The following is a 17,026-nucleotide window of genomic DNA, read 5'->3' on the forward strand; positions in this document are numbered from 1 at the left end:
CCTAACAGAAAATAAATCCTTCTTTAACCACCTTGCAGTTAAGCCCGACCTTCGCTCGGGCAAAAAAAAACTGCAAGGATGGTTAAGCCCGAGATTTTGTACATCCATACTTACCTGGTCCCCCTGTGCTCATCCAGCGTCGTCCTCCATCGATCATCGTCCGCCGATCTCTCCAGCGTCGGGTGCCTTCGTCGGGTGACAGCGGGACCGGTAAGATGCCGGCCGGCATCTTACCTGGACCCGCTCATCGTCCCACGTCGTCCTCGCTCCAGCGCCGGATGATCTCTGCAGGGAGAAGCCGTCCGGCGGAGAAAAAAAAAACCGGACGGCTCCTCCCTGCGTGCGTGATGACGTCGGCGCGTGTGCGGGAAATTCAAACTGAAACTCATTCATTCATTTTGTATTGGATTCAATACAAACTCCTGTATTGAATCCAATACAAAATGATTCAAATAAATACAAAGTATATAATTGGTAAATTCAAACTGTCATTTTGTATTGGATTGGATACAAACTTGCGTATCCAATCCAATACAAAAAAAAAAATAAAAGTAAATAACTTGGAAATTCAAATTTATATTTTGTATTTGATTGGATACAAACTTGCGTATCCAATCCAATACAAAATAATTCAAATAATTACAAAGTATATACCTGGTAAATTCAAACTGTCATTTTGTATTGGATTGGATACAAACTTGCGTATCCAATCCAATACAAAAAATAAAAAAAGAATAAAAGTAAATAACTTGGAAATTCAAATTTATATTTTGTATTTGATTGGATACAAACTTGCGTATCCAATCCAATACAAAATAATTCAAATAATTACAAAGTATATACCTGGTAAATTCAAACTGTCATTTTGTATTGGATTGGATACAAACTCCCGTATCCAATCAAATACAAAATAATTCAAAACAAACTCCAATAAATACAGAATCAAAGTTTTAAAAATTGCCACACTAGGGAGGTGTTTTAGAATAATATAGTACTTTACAATATACAGAGTTACTGCTTTTTCAGTATTTATGATTTGTTTACATTGCTGATTTTTGTGTTTTTCCTTTAATTTTATTAAAAGTAATTTTTTTTTTTTTTACATGATTGTGTGTTTCAAACATTTTTTATATTCATATTATCTACTAGAACCCTTGTTCGGACATATTTCTGTAAGTTACAGGTCTACAATTTAAAAAAAAATTTCATGAAAAACAGTGGATCACTTTTGGTACAGAAATCTAGACCTCAGTGTAACGCTCAGGAGGTTAAACTGTGAATATTTTTAATAAGCCCATTTCCTTAGCCACTGAAATGCTTAATGCATCATATGCTTCTCTTTGGTTGTGTATGTTTCATCTCTAAAACTTCTTTACTTTATACAGCCTCTCCCTATAACTTCCTCTATTGTTCCCCTCAAACACACACACATAATGTCTTTACACACTGACACATGACATACACACAAAGCTTTGGGAGGGGACAGGATGCTGCTGTGGTCCCAGCACGTAAAGGGTTAACGCCCTTTACCTCTTCCTGTCTGTGTCAGTTTTGGGGAGTAATCGTCCAATAAGGAAACATCTTAACATCACATGGCATCTGACAGGAGCAGTGCTGGGCATACACCACCAGCTTTCTGAGTACCCCTAAGAATCTACCCCCCAGGTGGGGTAGCAGGGGTGACTGTAACCTCAAATCTTGTAAATTTCATATAGGTTGTATTAACATCAGTAAAAAGTGGACCAGAAAAGACATATACTCAGGATGTTTTCAAGGAAGAAGCGGGAGCTGATGAAAACCCCGTCCTTATCAAAGAAGAGCAGAGCAGGAAGCCCAGCACCACAGAGCGTGAGTTTCCCTATACTTTGCATCACTGAACAAAGTTAAAATCAACCTAACGCTAGAGTAGTCTAGAAAAGTGTTTTTTCTCTGTGTCAAATATTTTATATATTTTTTTTGTATTCACACACTATATAGTTTATTTATATATATGTGTAGATATATCGCACATACAATATGTGTGTGTGTGTGTGTAAAAATATAAATATATATATATTAATATATATATATATATATATATATATATATTTATTTATTTATATTTATATGTAGACATACATACATACATAAGTTAATGTGTGCCGTTACATGCAAACAAAAAAAAAAACATGCAAATGCAGAGTGTGAGTCAGACTGGCAGGAAGTGGCATGTCATCTATAGGAGAAGTGTCTTTTGATACATAGTAGAAACCATTACACCTTATCTGGGGAAGAATATGAGCTGTATCTTAATCTGAGGTGTGATGTTCCTTACTGCAAAAAGAAGATACCTTAATATTTATATTTAACAGTAAGGCTCATGGTGCAAAAAAAAGTATACCTGAAACAAAAGAATATGATAACATAGCTCTAAGCACTCAGGAAGCTGGTATCACAGGTCTTCATCTTCACAAAGTGGTATTCTTGCAGAACTTCCTCACAATTACAATTTTTTGCTGGGTTTGCTTTTTTTCTAGGTAACTACTGAATACCTTTCAAATTTGCAAAAAATGGCATGCACAAAGCAAAAGTCATAATGGCCTTTCATGCATTAGGTCCATAATGGTCCACCAAATTTAAAGCCTTGTGTTACAAAAACACATAATAAAAATATGTTTAGACGTCAAAGAACCCCCGGTAAAAAAATCGATTTATTAGGGGTCAGCATACTGAGACATTATTATTATAGAAAGTGCGGTTTGCCCCACAACTTTGCAGGTATGTTATCTTTTACCTGTCATGTAAAGTGTGGGATTAGGGTGCACTCAAAAGGTTTTCTGCTGACTTTGTGGCCTTGGTGTTAGACCCATGTGCAGTATTTAAATATTTTCATTCAAATCAGTTATACCCCACTGTGCTCCTGTTCATTCTATCCAAGTTGCACATTCCATGGAAAAGACAGGAATACTGCCTTGGTAATCCCTCTTCAGAAACACCACCATCTATTCTCAAATTTACACATTCTAGAAAAGTTTACCTGCATGCATTAATGCCTCGTTGAGTCCAAAATCTCTTAGGAAGGCCTTGTCTCCTCACCACTCTGAAGCGGCTACTGCAGCCCTTAAACAAGATAGGTAAAATGTAGGTGAGATAATGGTTAAGAAAGTGTGAGGTCTGGGCATTTTAAATTTAGCTGGGCCAAGTATGTTATTAAACTGGTTTCATTTATGAGTGGTATATATTTGCAGCATGCACAGCATTCTGTGATTTGGAGAGCATGAAAACCACATTGGTCCAATAGTGAATTAGACTCTTAAATTTCATATTAGGAGCAGGACAGAAATACAGTGGTTAGTGTATTATTGGGTTTAAAAGGTATTGATTTTTAGGAGCAGGAGTTTGCATAGGAGGTATATAGCATAAGGAGGGCTGCAGGGTTAAAGTAAAATGTACATTTTTCCCGTAGAGCGACTAAGAGTTCAAATGTTGTTCACCAGATGTCTTTTTTCTTAGTTTATTTGTCACTTCCAATCTAGTACAAGTTTAATGAACCAGTAAATCAAAGTATTTTTTATGTAATTCCTGATAATTGTGGAAAGAAACCTGTGTCTAGAAAACTGAAATTTATTATATAAGTACAAAGCCTATATCAAGGAGAGTATGTAAAGTGTGCTGCTATTTAACAGAACAATGGCAATACCAACTGTGTCATGGCATTTTTTTTGTTTATTGATACCAACATGTGCTCCAAATAAATTAGGACCTAAGCAACACCCTTGGTGCACGGAAACATACTTTAACATGTTTGTTTTTACATTTACCACCGTTATTCAATTAATCACATGCTGGATCAAGTGCACAGAAACATATTGCAACATATTTGTTTTTGTTTTTTTTACATTTTCTTCCTCTCTTCTTTACATCACATATTGAAGTAAGTGCACATGCACCACTGTTGTTTACACTGATCCCTACCCAGAATCCCACCATTTCTATTACAATTGCACACTGCATTGTTTGTATTAAGTAATCACCTGTATACAGCATCTTGGGCATGCGCAGAAAGAGCCTTTTTGCTCGGAGAAAAATTTGCTGATCTCACCCATGTGCAGTGAGATTGGCAAATTTCTTTTTTCATCCTATGTCACCCGATCTCGCGCTTGGGTCAGGTGAAGTAGGATGAAGAACCCCGAAAGAGAAGTCGAAAATGGAGGCGCTCGGATCACTGGCTCCGGGACGGATGCCGAGACAACGCGGGACCCGATGCCAGACCCCCTCGGAGTGATCGGACTGCCCTGCAGGATTGAAGGTAATTGTGTTTTTGATTTTTTTTTTTTGAGTTTTGAGTATAGTGTCTCTTTAAAGTAAATGTCGCCAGACCCAGCACAAACTGACTGTGGTTTCACAGAAACACTTTTAACCTTGGAATGGGCTTTGTGACTCCACAATGTGCTAATAATCTCAAATACAGCCATGTATTACAGGTGATTGCATAGCAAATAAATCCTTTATGTCAACACTTTATTAAATAACACTTGAGGTTCATTTTGTAAAGCAGTGAATCTGAAAATTACAGACACATTCTCTGGTGGAGAATCTTCAAGGTCCATGTGTTTTTACTGTCAGCGACAGAAGGGCTGGTGAATGTCATATTCACTGCTTTGTAAAAAAAAACCTTTTACTTTTTTGTGTATGCCCACTAGGGGACACAGTAGACATACCAGATTTACCTGTTAGACAAAGCTACCATACATGTGCAGAAAAGTGTTTACATGCAGATGTTTAAATTGTTGATATTTTGCACTCTAAGTCACAGTTCAATGCTATGCAAACCACCATGCTACTTATGAAGAGTGTAACTGCAAATACCATAATACCAAATTTGTGGTTCAAATGCTGATTGTTAAGAGCATGTAAAGTGTAGTTACTGGGCTAAATGTGAGAATAGTTGTAGCAGTTATACTCTCTATCTATGCTGCTTCCTTTGCTCTCTGTGAAAAGTATACAGCCACCTGAAGTACATACTCCAAGGTCACTTTTAAGTCATACTGTATAAGACATTGGATATTCAAAAATCATGGTCCAGGTTAGCACTTCAGCGAGGGCAATGATGGGCATTCATATGTTACACAGTATAGTATTCAGGGGCTTCAGATTCTGGACAGGTAATAATGAAGGAGGAATACTCAGGTACATGTAAATATGATTTTGTGGGGTGTATTGTTTATAAAAAAAAATTTAATTTTGTGTTTTGCGCAAAATACAGTGTACAGAAAAAAATACATAGTTACATAGTGGGTTAGGTTGAAAGAAGACATAAGTCCATCAAGTTCAACCACTAGGGAAATAAACAAATCCTAGATAAAAAACCCTATTGGACATAGTGGGTCCAGAGGAAGACAAAAAAAAACCTTGTACAATTTGCTTCAACAGGGGAAAAAAATCCTTCCTGATTCCATGAGGCAATTGGATGTTCCCTGGATCAACAGTCACTGGTATTTTTTTTTTTAAAGCCTTAATACTCAGTTTTTATCTGTGCTTCTAGAAAAGCATCCAGTTTTTTCTTAAAGCAATCTATAGTAGTTGCTGAAACTACTTCCTGAGAGAGCCGATTCCACATTTTCACTAACCTTACAGTGAAGAATCCCTCCTTTATCGGAGCTCAAACTTCTTTTCCTCCAGACGCAAAGAGTGCCCTCTTGTTCTTTGAAATGATCTCAAAGTGAATAATGGGGAAAAAAGTTTTCTATGTGAACCGTACCTATATTTATACAGGGTGATCATTTCCCCACCTAAACATCTCTTCTCAAGGGAGAATAGATTCAGTTCAGCTAATCTCTCCTCATAGCTGAGCTCCTCCATTCCTTTTATTATTTTAGCTGCCCCTCTCTGCACTCCCTCCAATTCAACAATGTCCTTTTTGTGAACTGGTGCCCAAAACTGGACTGCTTATTCCAGATGTGTTCTGACCAATGCTTTGTACAGGGGCATGATTATTTATCCATCTCTGCAGTCTATTCCTCTTTTAATTCAAGAAAGTACTTTAGATATTGCAGCTTGGCATTGTATGATGTTATTAAGCCTATGATCTACCAGAACCCCCAGATTCTTTTCCATTTCTGACCCCCCAAATGTATTCCCCCTTGACAGTATGAAACATGCATGTTGTTAGCCCCCAAGTGCATAATTTTACATTTATCTATATTAACCTCCCTAGCGGTTACCCAGAGTATGACTCGGGGTAGAAAAAAGTTGCTGAAAGCGGTAACCCCAAGTCACACTCGGGGTAGGTAAACCTTTGGGAAAGATAGTAAATACAGCTCTTACCTGATCCGTCGACGTCCCGCGTTGTCCATCACCACGATCCCTGTCTTCTTTCTTCTTCACTGCGTCACTGCGAAGTCCCTGGTGACATTGATGCGCATGTACGTTGCCGACGGGACGGGGCAGGAAATTCAAAATCCATTTGTATTGCATTAAATACAAAATAACTGTATTAAATGCAATACATTGGATTTATATGTGTAAAAGCAGTGCATTGTTTTCAAGAACATTTATTTTACAGTATATATAATAGTATGCGTATGATATTTATTTATTTTTTTAAATGTAAAAATATCCTGTTTGGACCTAATTCCATTACATAGTTTGGTGTCATCTGCAAACACAGAAATGGTACTTTTAATCCCAAACTCTATATCATTTATAAAGATGGTAAGCAGTAAAGGTCCCAACACTGAACCCTGGGGTACACCACTAATAACCTTAGACCATTCAGAGTATGAATCATTATATACAACTCTCTGAATGCGGTCTTTAATCCAGTTCTCTATGCATTTACAGATTGACTTTTCTAAAACTATTGACCTTAACTTGCATATTAACCATCTGCGGGGTACAGTGTCAAATGCTTTGGCAAAGTCCAAGTACACTATATCAACTGCTATTCCACTGTCTACCTGCGTATTTACTTACTCATAAAAAGAGAGTAAATTTGTATGACAACTTCTGTCTTTCTTGAAGCTATGCTGACTATTACTAATAATTTTTTTTTTTTTTTAGCAGAAACTCCTCTATGTGGTTCTTTATCAAACTCTCTAGGACCTTTCCAACTATGGTCGCTAAACTAACCGGTCTTTATTTGCCTGATAATGACTTTGCTCCTTTTTTGAAGATAGGAACCACATTGGCCTTACGCCAATCCATCGGTACCTTGCCAGTGACTAAAGAGTCTCTAAAAATTAGAAATAATGGCTTTAAAATAACTGAGCTCAGCTCTTTGAGGACATGTGGTCCTGGTGCTTTGTCAACCTTAATTTTTCCCAGCTGTTTCTCAATTATATCAATTCTGAGCCATTGTGACCTATTTAAGGCAGTGACATTGCTATTATGAATTTGGACTTGAGCTCTGCCATTTTCCTTTGTGAACACAGAGCTAAAAAAAGTGTTTAGTAAATCTGCCTTGTCTTTATCCCCAGTTACCAACCCAGTGACATCCTTTAAGGGGCCTACATGCTCAGATCTGATCTTTTTGCTATTAATATATTGAAAAATGTGTTGGGGTTTGCCTCACTTTCCTTTGCAATCTTTCTTTCAATTTGCATATTTTATCTCCTTCTTTACATCTGTTGTTATATTCTTCTATATTCTATAGTTTTCAAATGATGAAGGTCATCCTTCATTTTTATATTTTTGGAATGCCATTTTTTTGTTCCTTATGGCTTTTTTTAACATCCACTGTGAGCCACATATGTTTTAATTTTAGCCTCCTAAACTTCTTACCCATTGGAATATATTTTTCAGTGTGCTTGTGTAGAACAGACTTGAAACAATTCCATTTCTGTTCAGTGTTCTTTGAGAACAATATTGTCTCCCAGTCCATACCAAGAACAAAAAATATTTTTTTTAAGTCTGTACTGGGTAGGAGAAGTGTCTCAACAGAATAAATGTGTAATGAAAGTATAAAAAGTTCAGTCTACAATGCATGTGTTAAATTGCTTGTGTGGTAAGACATGGATATTTCTCTTTAAGCTATATGCTTTCTAATGTATAAACCCTCCCAAACTATAATTCTAACACCTTTAGTAGTAGTAGAATGCAACTTAATCATGGGTGTCAGTGGAAGTATAAAAAGTGCTAGTCATTGGTGTCCCTTTTTTAATGTCTATGGGGTTTGATAGGCCGGTGCAGTATGGCCACTGTTTTTACTGTTACTTACGCCAGAGTTTTATGTACCATTATCGGATGTACCTATCACCCTGTATGCTTTGTTTACGAGATGTTTTGCTGTATAAGCCTGGTTGTGTTTGTATGTGAAAATGTTCAATAAAAATTCAGTTAAAAAAAAAAACAATGTTACGCTACCTTCCTCTGTCGTCTGCCAGGCCACAAATTTTTTGGGTGGGTTGGGCTGGAAATCACTTTGCCCAATACATTGCTGGCATAACCTCAGTCCACCACTGTCCCTGGTGGTAGAAACATTACCTACAAAAGGAATGGGGAAACAGGATGCCTTCAGGGATTCTTAAGCTGGGTACACACATCCAATTTTTATCGTTGGAAATGAATGACGAACGAACGACGAACGACCGATTGGTCAAAAATTGTTTGTAAAAAAAGTAACCAACGACGCCGACGAACGAGGATAGTCGTTGGAAATGAACGACCGGACCGGCGGTTCGGATTGGACGACGATCGTTGACCATCTATCGTGTGTACGGTCGTTCAGTGATCGTGCATGATCTGAGCATGCGCGATGAACGAACATTTGATCGATACAGGCTGTATTGTGTATGTGAGTGTATGTGTATATATATATATATATATATTTATATATATTCATATATATATATATATATATATTCATATATACTGTGTGTATATATACGTGTGTACAATATCTTTGAACAATCGTCTCGTTATCTGTATGTACAGGATCGGTGCTATACGATCGTTCGCAGATATCGTGCAGGATCATTCATTTACAAACAATAATAATTGGAAGTGTGTACGTAGCTTTAGTCACATGGAAGATAACGCTTTACTGGATTGTCCTAAATGTAAAAATACCAGGTGGTTTGCTGCCACCTGACACTTTGTCTGGGAAAGTATGGTGTTTGGTTTTGAAAACTAAGAAGTTATTTTACAATTGTGACTAGAGGAGATGGCATGGATTCAAAACACTTCCTGCTGGCTCCCTTTAGGCAGGACGGACACAGACAACAAATTTTTCTCAGTGTCTGGTTTAAAAGATTATCTGACTTCTATAGTTAGCAGCTGCCCAGCATCACAGATATAACTGTCAATAGGTTATGAGAAAAAGAATGTACACCTTTATAAATTCTAATGCATTTGTGTTTAACATGTAATACAATACAATACAATACAATAATAATAATAACATGCCTGGTGACACCCAAACTCCCAGTGACAACAGGCACATGGCAGTGCAACAGACACAGCTTGGTTTTATTTGAAAGGGCTAAAAAGTGAGTTACAAAACAGAGTAGAAACAGTAAAGGATAACAAATATTTTAACACAATAAACAGTAAATGGTTACATAAACCCAGACACCAAGGAATGCTGACTGGCTACCCCAGTTATGCCACTAACTAGTTATTCACAGCCTGATGAAACGCTCAGGTGTACACACCTAGAACACGGAGTTCACCAGCCAGCGGTTTCACAAATCAACATATTGGGAGCCCCCTCCTCAATAGCAGGACAGCTTTGAGCATTTTTAATGTAAAAGCGGTAACATTTAAAAATCCTCTATAGTTTAAATTTCCCACCCGATCCCGCCTACCTACACAATGGTCCCGCCTTCAGCCTAGGACTTGTGAACAGATGCCCGGCCGGCATCTGCTTCCCCTGGCCTCGCATCCCCAATGATCACACGCAGGGGATGCAGATGCCAACTGACATCTTTGTAGCCTGGCAATGCCCAGCCGGGGCACGGCGCTGTAGGATGCCGCGGGCACTGCTGGAGGACGCCACTGGAACATGGGGACCAGGTAAGACTTGGTAAACTCTCTTGCAAATCCACACTGAGTGTGGCTCGGGGTTACCCGGAGTGACACTTGGGAATACCGCCAGGGAGGTTAAAGCACTTTCTACCCCTTCTGTACCTGGGCCAAAGATGCCTGGCTTGTGGAAAATCCTCAAGACAGGATACTGACAAAATGGAGGAATGCTCCCTTCATTCTCCTAGTAGATGGATGTTCCTGCAGACCTGTCCTGCTAGTTGCTGGGATGCTGCACTCCTTTCAGGACAAAGGAGCACAGTCTTCCCCACACCAGTCTTAACTGTACAAAAACTAATTCCTAAATAGTAAGTTTCTATGCATATTGCATTGAAATCACTGTGGGACTACAGTGCTCAGCATGTCTACAATTACTTGCAGGATGCTACAATAAACAATATTCTTTAATGGATCTCCTCCCACCACCCTTTGAGTTTGAGCCAAGCTGGTCACTTTTGGAGCCAGCTTTTCTATAGGATGTAACTAGGTACACATGCAAATTAAGAATAGGACCAATAGGGTCAGTAAAGGTTGTGAAGATTATGGCAGGGCCACACAGTGAGATAACTGGAGCAGGGAGGAAGATAAGTAACTGTAACTAAGTGGGCTGTACTTGGGGATGGAGGGGGGGGGGGGGGGGGGATGAAGGGCAACCTGTACTAAAGGTACAGCTGACCTTTCAGAAAACAATTGGATACTATTTATATCTTTTCTTTTTCACTGCTTTAAAGTATTGAATTGACACAAAGAAGTTCAAGACATATGCTAGTCTCATATATATTTACACATTATTTCTTCTCTCTAGTCTAAGCAAAGTTATTAGAAAAGCCTCTGGCCTTCTATGTAGAATAGGTATCTAAATATTTGGTTATATGCCAGTTTCTGACATTGGTCATTTTGGGTACAAATTCCTCATATGTCTGCCTGCTGTCTAAACAGTACATTCCATCCCTCTATCAAAGCACTCCCAACTCTCCCAAATCTTAAAGATATGACACAGGATTATAAACCAGATGGAGCACTGTTTGCACAGCATCTCTGTAGGTGTCCATACAAGTGAAAACCAGAATTATGAGGGAAAGGATTAGAGTCCTGGACAACCTTCTTTCAACATTACATTGTCTTTCATGCATCTTATTATTTCTTCCTTTTAAGCATTATACAGTTTATTCATGGGTCACACATGTTTGTATAATGTACCATATCTCTTCAATATCATTATAAAACAGATAAATTGGACTGACCAAAAGAGTGGAACTTTTTACAAAAGTAATAATAAAAACACTGTAATAAATGAATAAAAACACTGTTTTTACTATAATATAAATACTATAATATAATATAATAAAAACACTGTGTTGGCTGTGCTACCCCTTTACATACAAAACAGAAGGGAAAACCATAGATAAACAAAAACCATACCAAACTGTCAACAACACTATGTAAATAGGTTTAAGTTGCAATATAAATACTCGTTTAGAAGTACGGTGAGCGCCAGATGATTGTCGCTGAAAGCAATGTTTTGTGATCGTTTCCAGTGACAGATGAACGAATGAGTACTGTACACACCGCTCTATTCTGACCTATGGAGAGAATGGGGTCCCCCTGCTGTGCTCTACTCCATAGGAAAGAACAGCGGCCATTGCCTACCAGTTTTTTATCAAACCGATGTGTCAGATTGATAAACAATGTCAGGGAGACTGCTGTATACATGTTAAATTTTCGATGAATGATTGCACTCATCTCAGGTGAAAATCTAACATGTATGTAGTAACCATTATCTGACATGATGTAGCTTTTGGCTGGCCATACACAGATTCATTTTTCAGTTCGTGTTAGAAGTCTATTCAATTTTTTTTCTGCATTACATAGGTATCATTACATAGCTATTTGGACTGTCTGTACTGTCATGGCCCACCCCATAAGCTACTAACTGCATCCTTCCTTGTGAAGTGAGCAAATTCACAGCTTTCTCCACATGGTTTACTGCAGAAGCATGAAGGTGATAGCTGTGCACTCTGTACATCTATCAAACCCTAGGCTGTTTTTTTTTTTCTTGTGAATGATCCAGCTGGTGAACACAGACAGTTTAGGCTTACTATGACAGGATTAATATTTTAAGTTCCTCTGTGCCAAAAAGGCAGACTTTCAAAAACATACTGCAATACTGCTAATAGCAGTTCATTCTAGAACAAGTGAAGTATGTACACAGTACAATTTTCACCAATAGATATGCACAAATTGTGAAGGGACAGCTGACTAGATTGTACAAACATTTTTTATTATATATGGAAATAGGTTACCAGCAGTCATCAGTATAATGATGGGTGAATGTGTTTGGCTCCTTCCTGTCCATCATCTCTTAGCCACAGGCTATGTGGACAATGCAGTAATCTGCACCCTACTCATGTTGATGCATAAGCAGACCTAATTACAGGCTCAGGTTTCATACAAAGGACCACCTTTTGGGAGGATTTGAGTATTCTTCTGAAAGTAATCAAGGAGGAATCATTTGACCAGAGGCTGTCTTCTCACATGCCAGCAGTTGCATCCAAAACTTAGCAGTTGCACATTGCAAGAAAATACCAATATTAAACTGCAAAGATGTAAAACTCTATTTTGCTCTAAATAGTTTACACATGTATACTTGACTTAAGAAGAGGTGCTGGTAGTAAACACCTAAAACAGTGTTCCCTTGGAGGTTGCTAGGGATTCCTTGAACAATTAACAATTTGGGCCTCTCAGGTCAGTTTATAAGATACCGATGATCTTTTTGGCTATTTGTAAGGGTGACATTCTTCCTACTGACCAACCACCTTCTGTAGATAGTGTGGTATTTGTTGTGGATATAGTAAGGCTATGTACACAGGTGCAATAATTGTTGTTGGAAAGGATCTTTCATGATTTTCACATCTTTTCAACGACTGCATGATGCATGAACGAGTATTGTATATACAGCACTGTTCTGCTCTATGGAGAGGGGAGAGGGAGAACCATGGAGCGGTACCCTGCTGCGCTCTTCCCCTTTCACTTCCATTACAATTGTTCGTCTATCGTCCGTGGATGGTTGAGCAGCAGTAGAGGTAAAACAATGCTTATCTTTGGGGAGTTTAAAAGAATCCTGTGCTGAAAGAACTAGAAGGCTGCCATTACTGAACTGTACATATGAAAATGTTTGTTTTCCGCCAGTCATGCTGAACCTCATATGTGCTGGCCTTACTGTGAAAATGATCATTGCCTGATGGAATGTTTATGAGTTTATTTGCTAATGTAGAATAAGTATTCAGACTAGGCAATTTAGGTTCACTTATTTATCCTGGTTCACAAATGATTTAAATCATGTGATCTGTGTGGCATCTATCCAACTACCATTTGGAATAGGAGGTTACCAATGGCCATTAAAGCAGAACTCCAGCAAAATAAAATTAGACAAAAATGAATAGCTTATTAAAACATAGAGCAACAGGCTTTTGCTGCAATATTCACCTTCAAGATATTAGCCACAGTGTTTGTGTTTCTGACTCTATCTGCTATCTATTGACTTCATCATAATAAAACAAGAGTTTGTTGTAACATTTACCTTCAATAAAGAGATTTCCTCTGCATTCCTTTTTCTGCCACTTGATGCCCTGTATAATTCAACAGATGTTGTACAAGCTCAGGTCATCCTGGATCTGCCATAGTCTATGATTTTAGCAATTATGCCAGGTGTTTACTTTCTTAAATGTAAAAATTATTTGATGTTGATAATAAAAATTACAGAGACTCATTATTTTGTATCTTTTTTTTATCAGCCAAGAGTTCAGCATTACTGTTTAGAGAAATCTTCAGAATAGAAAAAAATGATACATTTGTTATTTTATTTGTATAACTATATATTTCAGACTTATGGAACAGTAATATGTTTCTTTTTTAATTGTTCAAAGTTATATCCAGTCTAAACTAAAGGAGGTAGGGACTTATCCACGTAACTTTGAATAGATACCCAACCTTCTCATTCTGCTGGAATTGTATCTGTTATTTATTTTGAAGCTGAAAACTCAATGTATTATTATAAACCTGTGTTGGACAAGTGGTAAATTCGTCTTTAGCATGTTGTAACTTTCATCTAAATTAGTCATTAAAAATTGTCATTATGATTTTGTTCAGGAATCATCTCGTAAGGATTCAAATGAACAGTTTCCTGAAGTGACTCCTAACCCACCACCCAGCAGCAGTCCTGTTTCCACTGGGACATTGAAAAGACCTACAAGCCTAAGTCGCCATGCCAGTGCTGCAGGAATTCCTTTAACATCTTCAAGAGTCAAGGTCGTTAAACCATCTGGTGTACCAAGTCCTCCAGAAAGTGGAGAGGGACCCTTCATTGATGTGGAGGACATTTCACAGCTTCTTGGAGATGTAGCAAGATTTGCAGAGCGCCTGGAAAAATTAAGAGATGTGGTACTGACGGACGGTATGTATTTTTTAAGAAGAAAGGATTAGAAAAAAGTAAATATTACATAGATTCATGGATGTGTAAAAAGTTTTAGAATCAGCAATAAAAGAGAATCTTTCACTTTGGAGCATTTGCTTCTCAGTATGCAAGAGAATGTGACCTCCTTCCCAGATGCAGTACTTGGGCCTGAGCAACCAGTTGTCAGACCCACACATTGTCACCTGATGATGGGGTAGGTAGGTTACACAGGGTTAGGACTCCTGGCTGAGATGAAAGAACAGAGCAGCAGGGAAGCATATTAAAAAGACTAGCAGCTGGTGGGAGTTTTCTTATGAGGCAACCTGTCACTTTGACCTGGGTGCACAAAGAAAGTAACAAGTAACAAAAGTAATTTAAAGTCTATCCGATTGGGAATACCAAAAAACAAAAAAGTTTGTTGAAGTCAAATAACTGCTTTAATAACTTAGACTGACCAATCTTCTCATTCCCATGTGCATACTTACAGTAGGATTTCAGGTCTGAAGTAATGCAGGGTCCATATTTTAAAGTGGGATCTCTATATAACAACTTAAAAATTGGGCAATGCGAAATGGCAATTTTCTGATATCTAGTTTAATTAGAAGCTCTGCATTATAACTGTCAGAAGCTGTTCCTAAGCTACCTGTTCAATATTTGTTCTAAGGGCACAGGACAAAGTTGATGGATGGTAAAAGTCATATTTGTACATCTAAATAAACTACACACTAATACTAGGCATATACTAATACTAGACAATTCTGTTCCTTTTGATCAATATTACAATCAGCTACATGTAATAAATGCACTACTTTAAATACTACACATATACTACTGCAATAGCTAATCTAAAGTAAAATTGATTTTACCACTTAATAGATCAATTGTAACCCAAAAAATGGTTTTGATTGCAATACGATGGTAAGCAGTTGTGAAATAATAAAATCCAATCAATCAACTTTTGGTTATAAGTACAAGTAACAATTTAAATTGTTTTGATAAATTTTTGGTCAGATGTTTTTGTCTAATCATTTAGGCACTGGGATTACTTGATGGCATTTAGGCACTGGGATTACTTGTTGAGACAGTTTAATATCCTTATAATATGTTAATAATTTGTGATAAAAAAAAACATCTATTTGCAAGCTTTCTGGACAGGTGCTTTATTTTGAGTATCTGGGCATACTTGTTAGGGGGAGTAAATAAGAATAGATTAACATTCCATTCCTTATTCCAAATCAAAGGTCCAATTAATTTTATGCATTTAAATATTTTTTTATTATCCTATCATTCAGCAAGTTCGTTCTTTGATGCAAAAAAGTGGGAAATCTCTCTCTCTTGGTGTATTTAGACCAAATAGCAGGCTTTCCCATGCTCTCTTAAATTTTTTGTTTGGGGCAATTTAGAAACAGGGCCTCCAACAGTGTTTAGCACTGCTTGCACTTATCTGAAACTCATTTAGTTGGGTATTATAGGACATCATGAGAATTCCAGAAATTTCTTAAAGAGGCAGCTTTTGCCATGCAACTCATAACAATGTCTTCTTGCTTTTATAGAAGTAAAATACCCCTTTAATTATTTGTTATTGAAGCTCTTCATAGATATTACGCCAAACTACCTTATTTTTTTTATCCATTTTTTTTAGGTAGTGAGGCAACATTGTGTTTGTTTTAGCCCCCCAGTCGTGTAAAAATTCCTATTTTTCTTATTTCACTACACATAATTACCATGAAATGAACCTTTGCTTTTATGGGGTAAAAGCTGGTGCATTCAACAGTATTAGGTGGATCATCATGCTATCACATCTGATGGTTCACAATGTTTATGCGATCAAGTCATGTCCCAAAATCAAACTGCACTGCTTTTCTCAAAACATAAAATCTTTATAATTCTCATAATCATCTGTCAAAATAAAATCTCTCAACATGTTTTTGCTAGTAATATATTGATGTTCTGTAATTTTCCACTCCTCCTGTATTATTTAATCTATAGTGTGTTAAAGTGAAGGATTGATACATTTTTATTGTGAATGTGTTGGTATTTGAGATAAAAACTGAAGAAATTCCTTTTTCAAGCCAGGTTTGATGCTGCAGTGTAAAGTACACATTTAGCTGTGTTTACTATGCCATGTACAAATGGTGTTTTGTTACTATGCCTTAAGCTGGTATTGGACCCTTTTCTTTGTACATGGTTACTGCTGCTTGCACTGATATACTAAATGATCCTGGCTGTGAATCAAATTTTATTCCTGTGTCAATAATCATGCATTGCTATCCAGTATATTCTTCTTGAAGTACATCAAAAGGCTTATTTATGGCAGAATAAACAAGTGACAAGTATGGCAGGAGCAAGCTTTAACCAGTAAGCAGAAAAGCTTTCTTTACCTTTCCTGACAGCCAAATCCACCTTCATTTGTGTCTCACACACTCCCACTCCTAAGGGAGGATAGGTTTGGGTGGGTCAGCAAAAAAAGCAATGCTGTCAATCTTTACTCTTTACTAAGTACTGCTAACAGACTTGAAAATCAGCTGTTACACCACTGATAGCTATGCCTTCTAATAGAATTTTTCTTCT

The 17,026-nt window shown here is 37.4% G+C and overlaps 1 protein-coding gene across 4 annotated transcripts in view; it reads left to right on the plus strand.

Annotated features, from left to right (window-relative positions):
• The first annotated feature begins 1,575 nt into the window (after window positions 1–1,575).
• The window catches only part of ARHGAP45 (Rho GTPase activating protein 45), a 64,916-nt gene continuing 49,465 nt past the window's right edge, over window positions 1,576–17,026 (plus strand). For all 4 annotated transcript variants that reach the window (XM_072404794.1, XM_072404795.1, XM_072404796.1 and 1 more), the window contains exons 1-2: window positions 1,576–1,848; window positions 14,152–14,455. In XM_072404794.1, coding sequence (XP_072260895.1) covers window positions 1,765–1,848; window positions 14,152–14,455 — 388 coding nt within the window. In that variant the 5' untranslated portion in view covers window positions 1,576–1,764. The remainder of the gene's footprint in view (window positions 1,849–14,151; window positions 14,456–17,026) is intronic.

The sequence above is a fragment of the Pyxicephalus adspersus genome, chromosome 3 (genome assembly GCF_032062135.1).
Source record: "Pyxicephalus adspersus chromosome 3, UCB_Pads_2.0, whole genome shotgun sequence".
Classification (NCBI taxonomy): domain Eukaryota; kingdom Metazoa; phylum Chordata; class Amphibia; order Anura; family Pyxicephalidae; genus Pyxicephalus; species Pyxicephalus adspersus.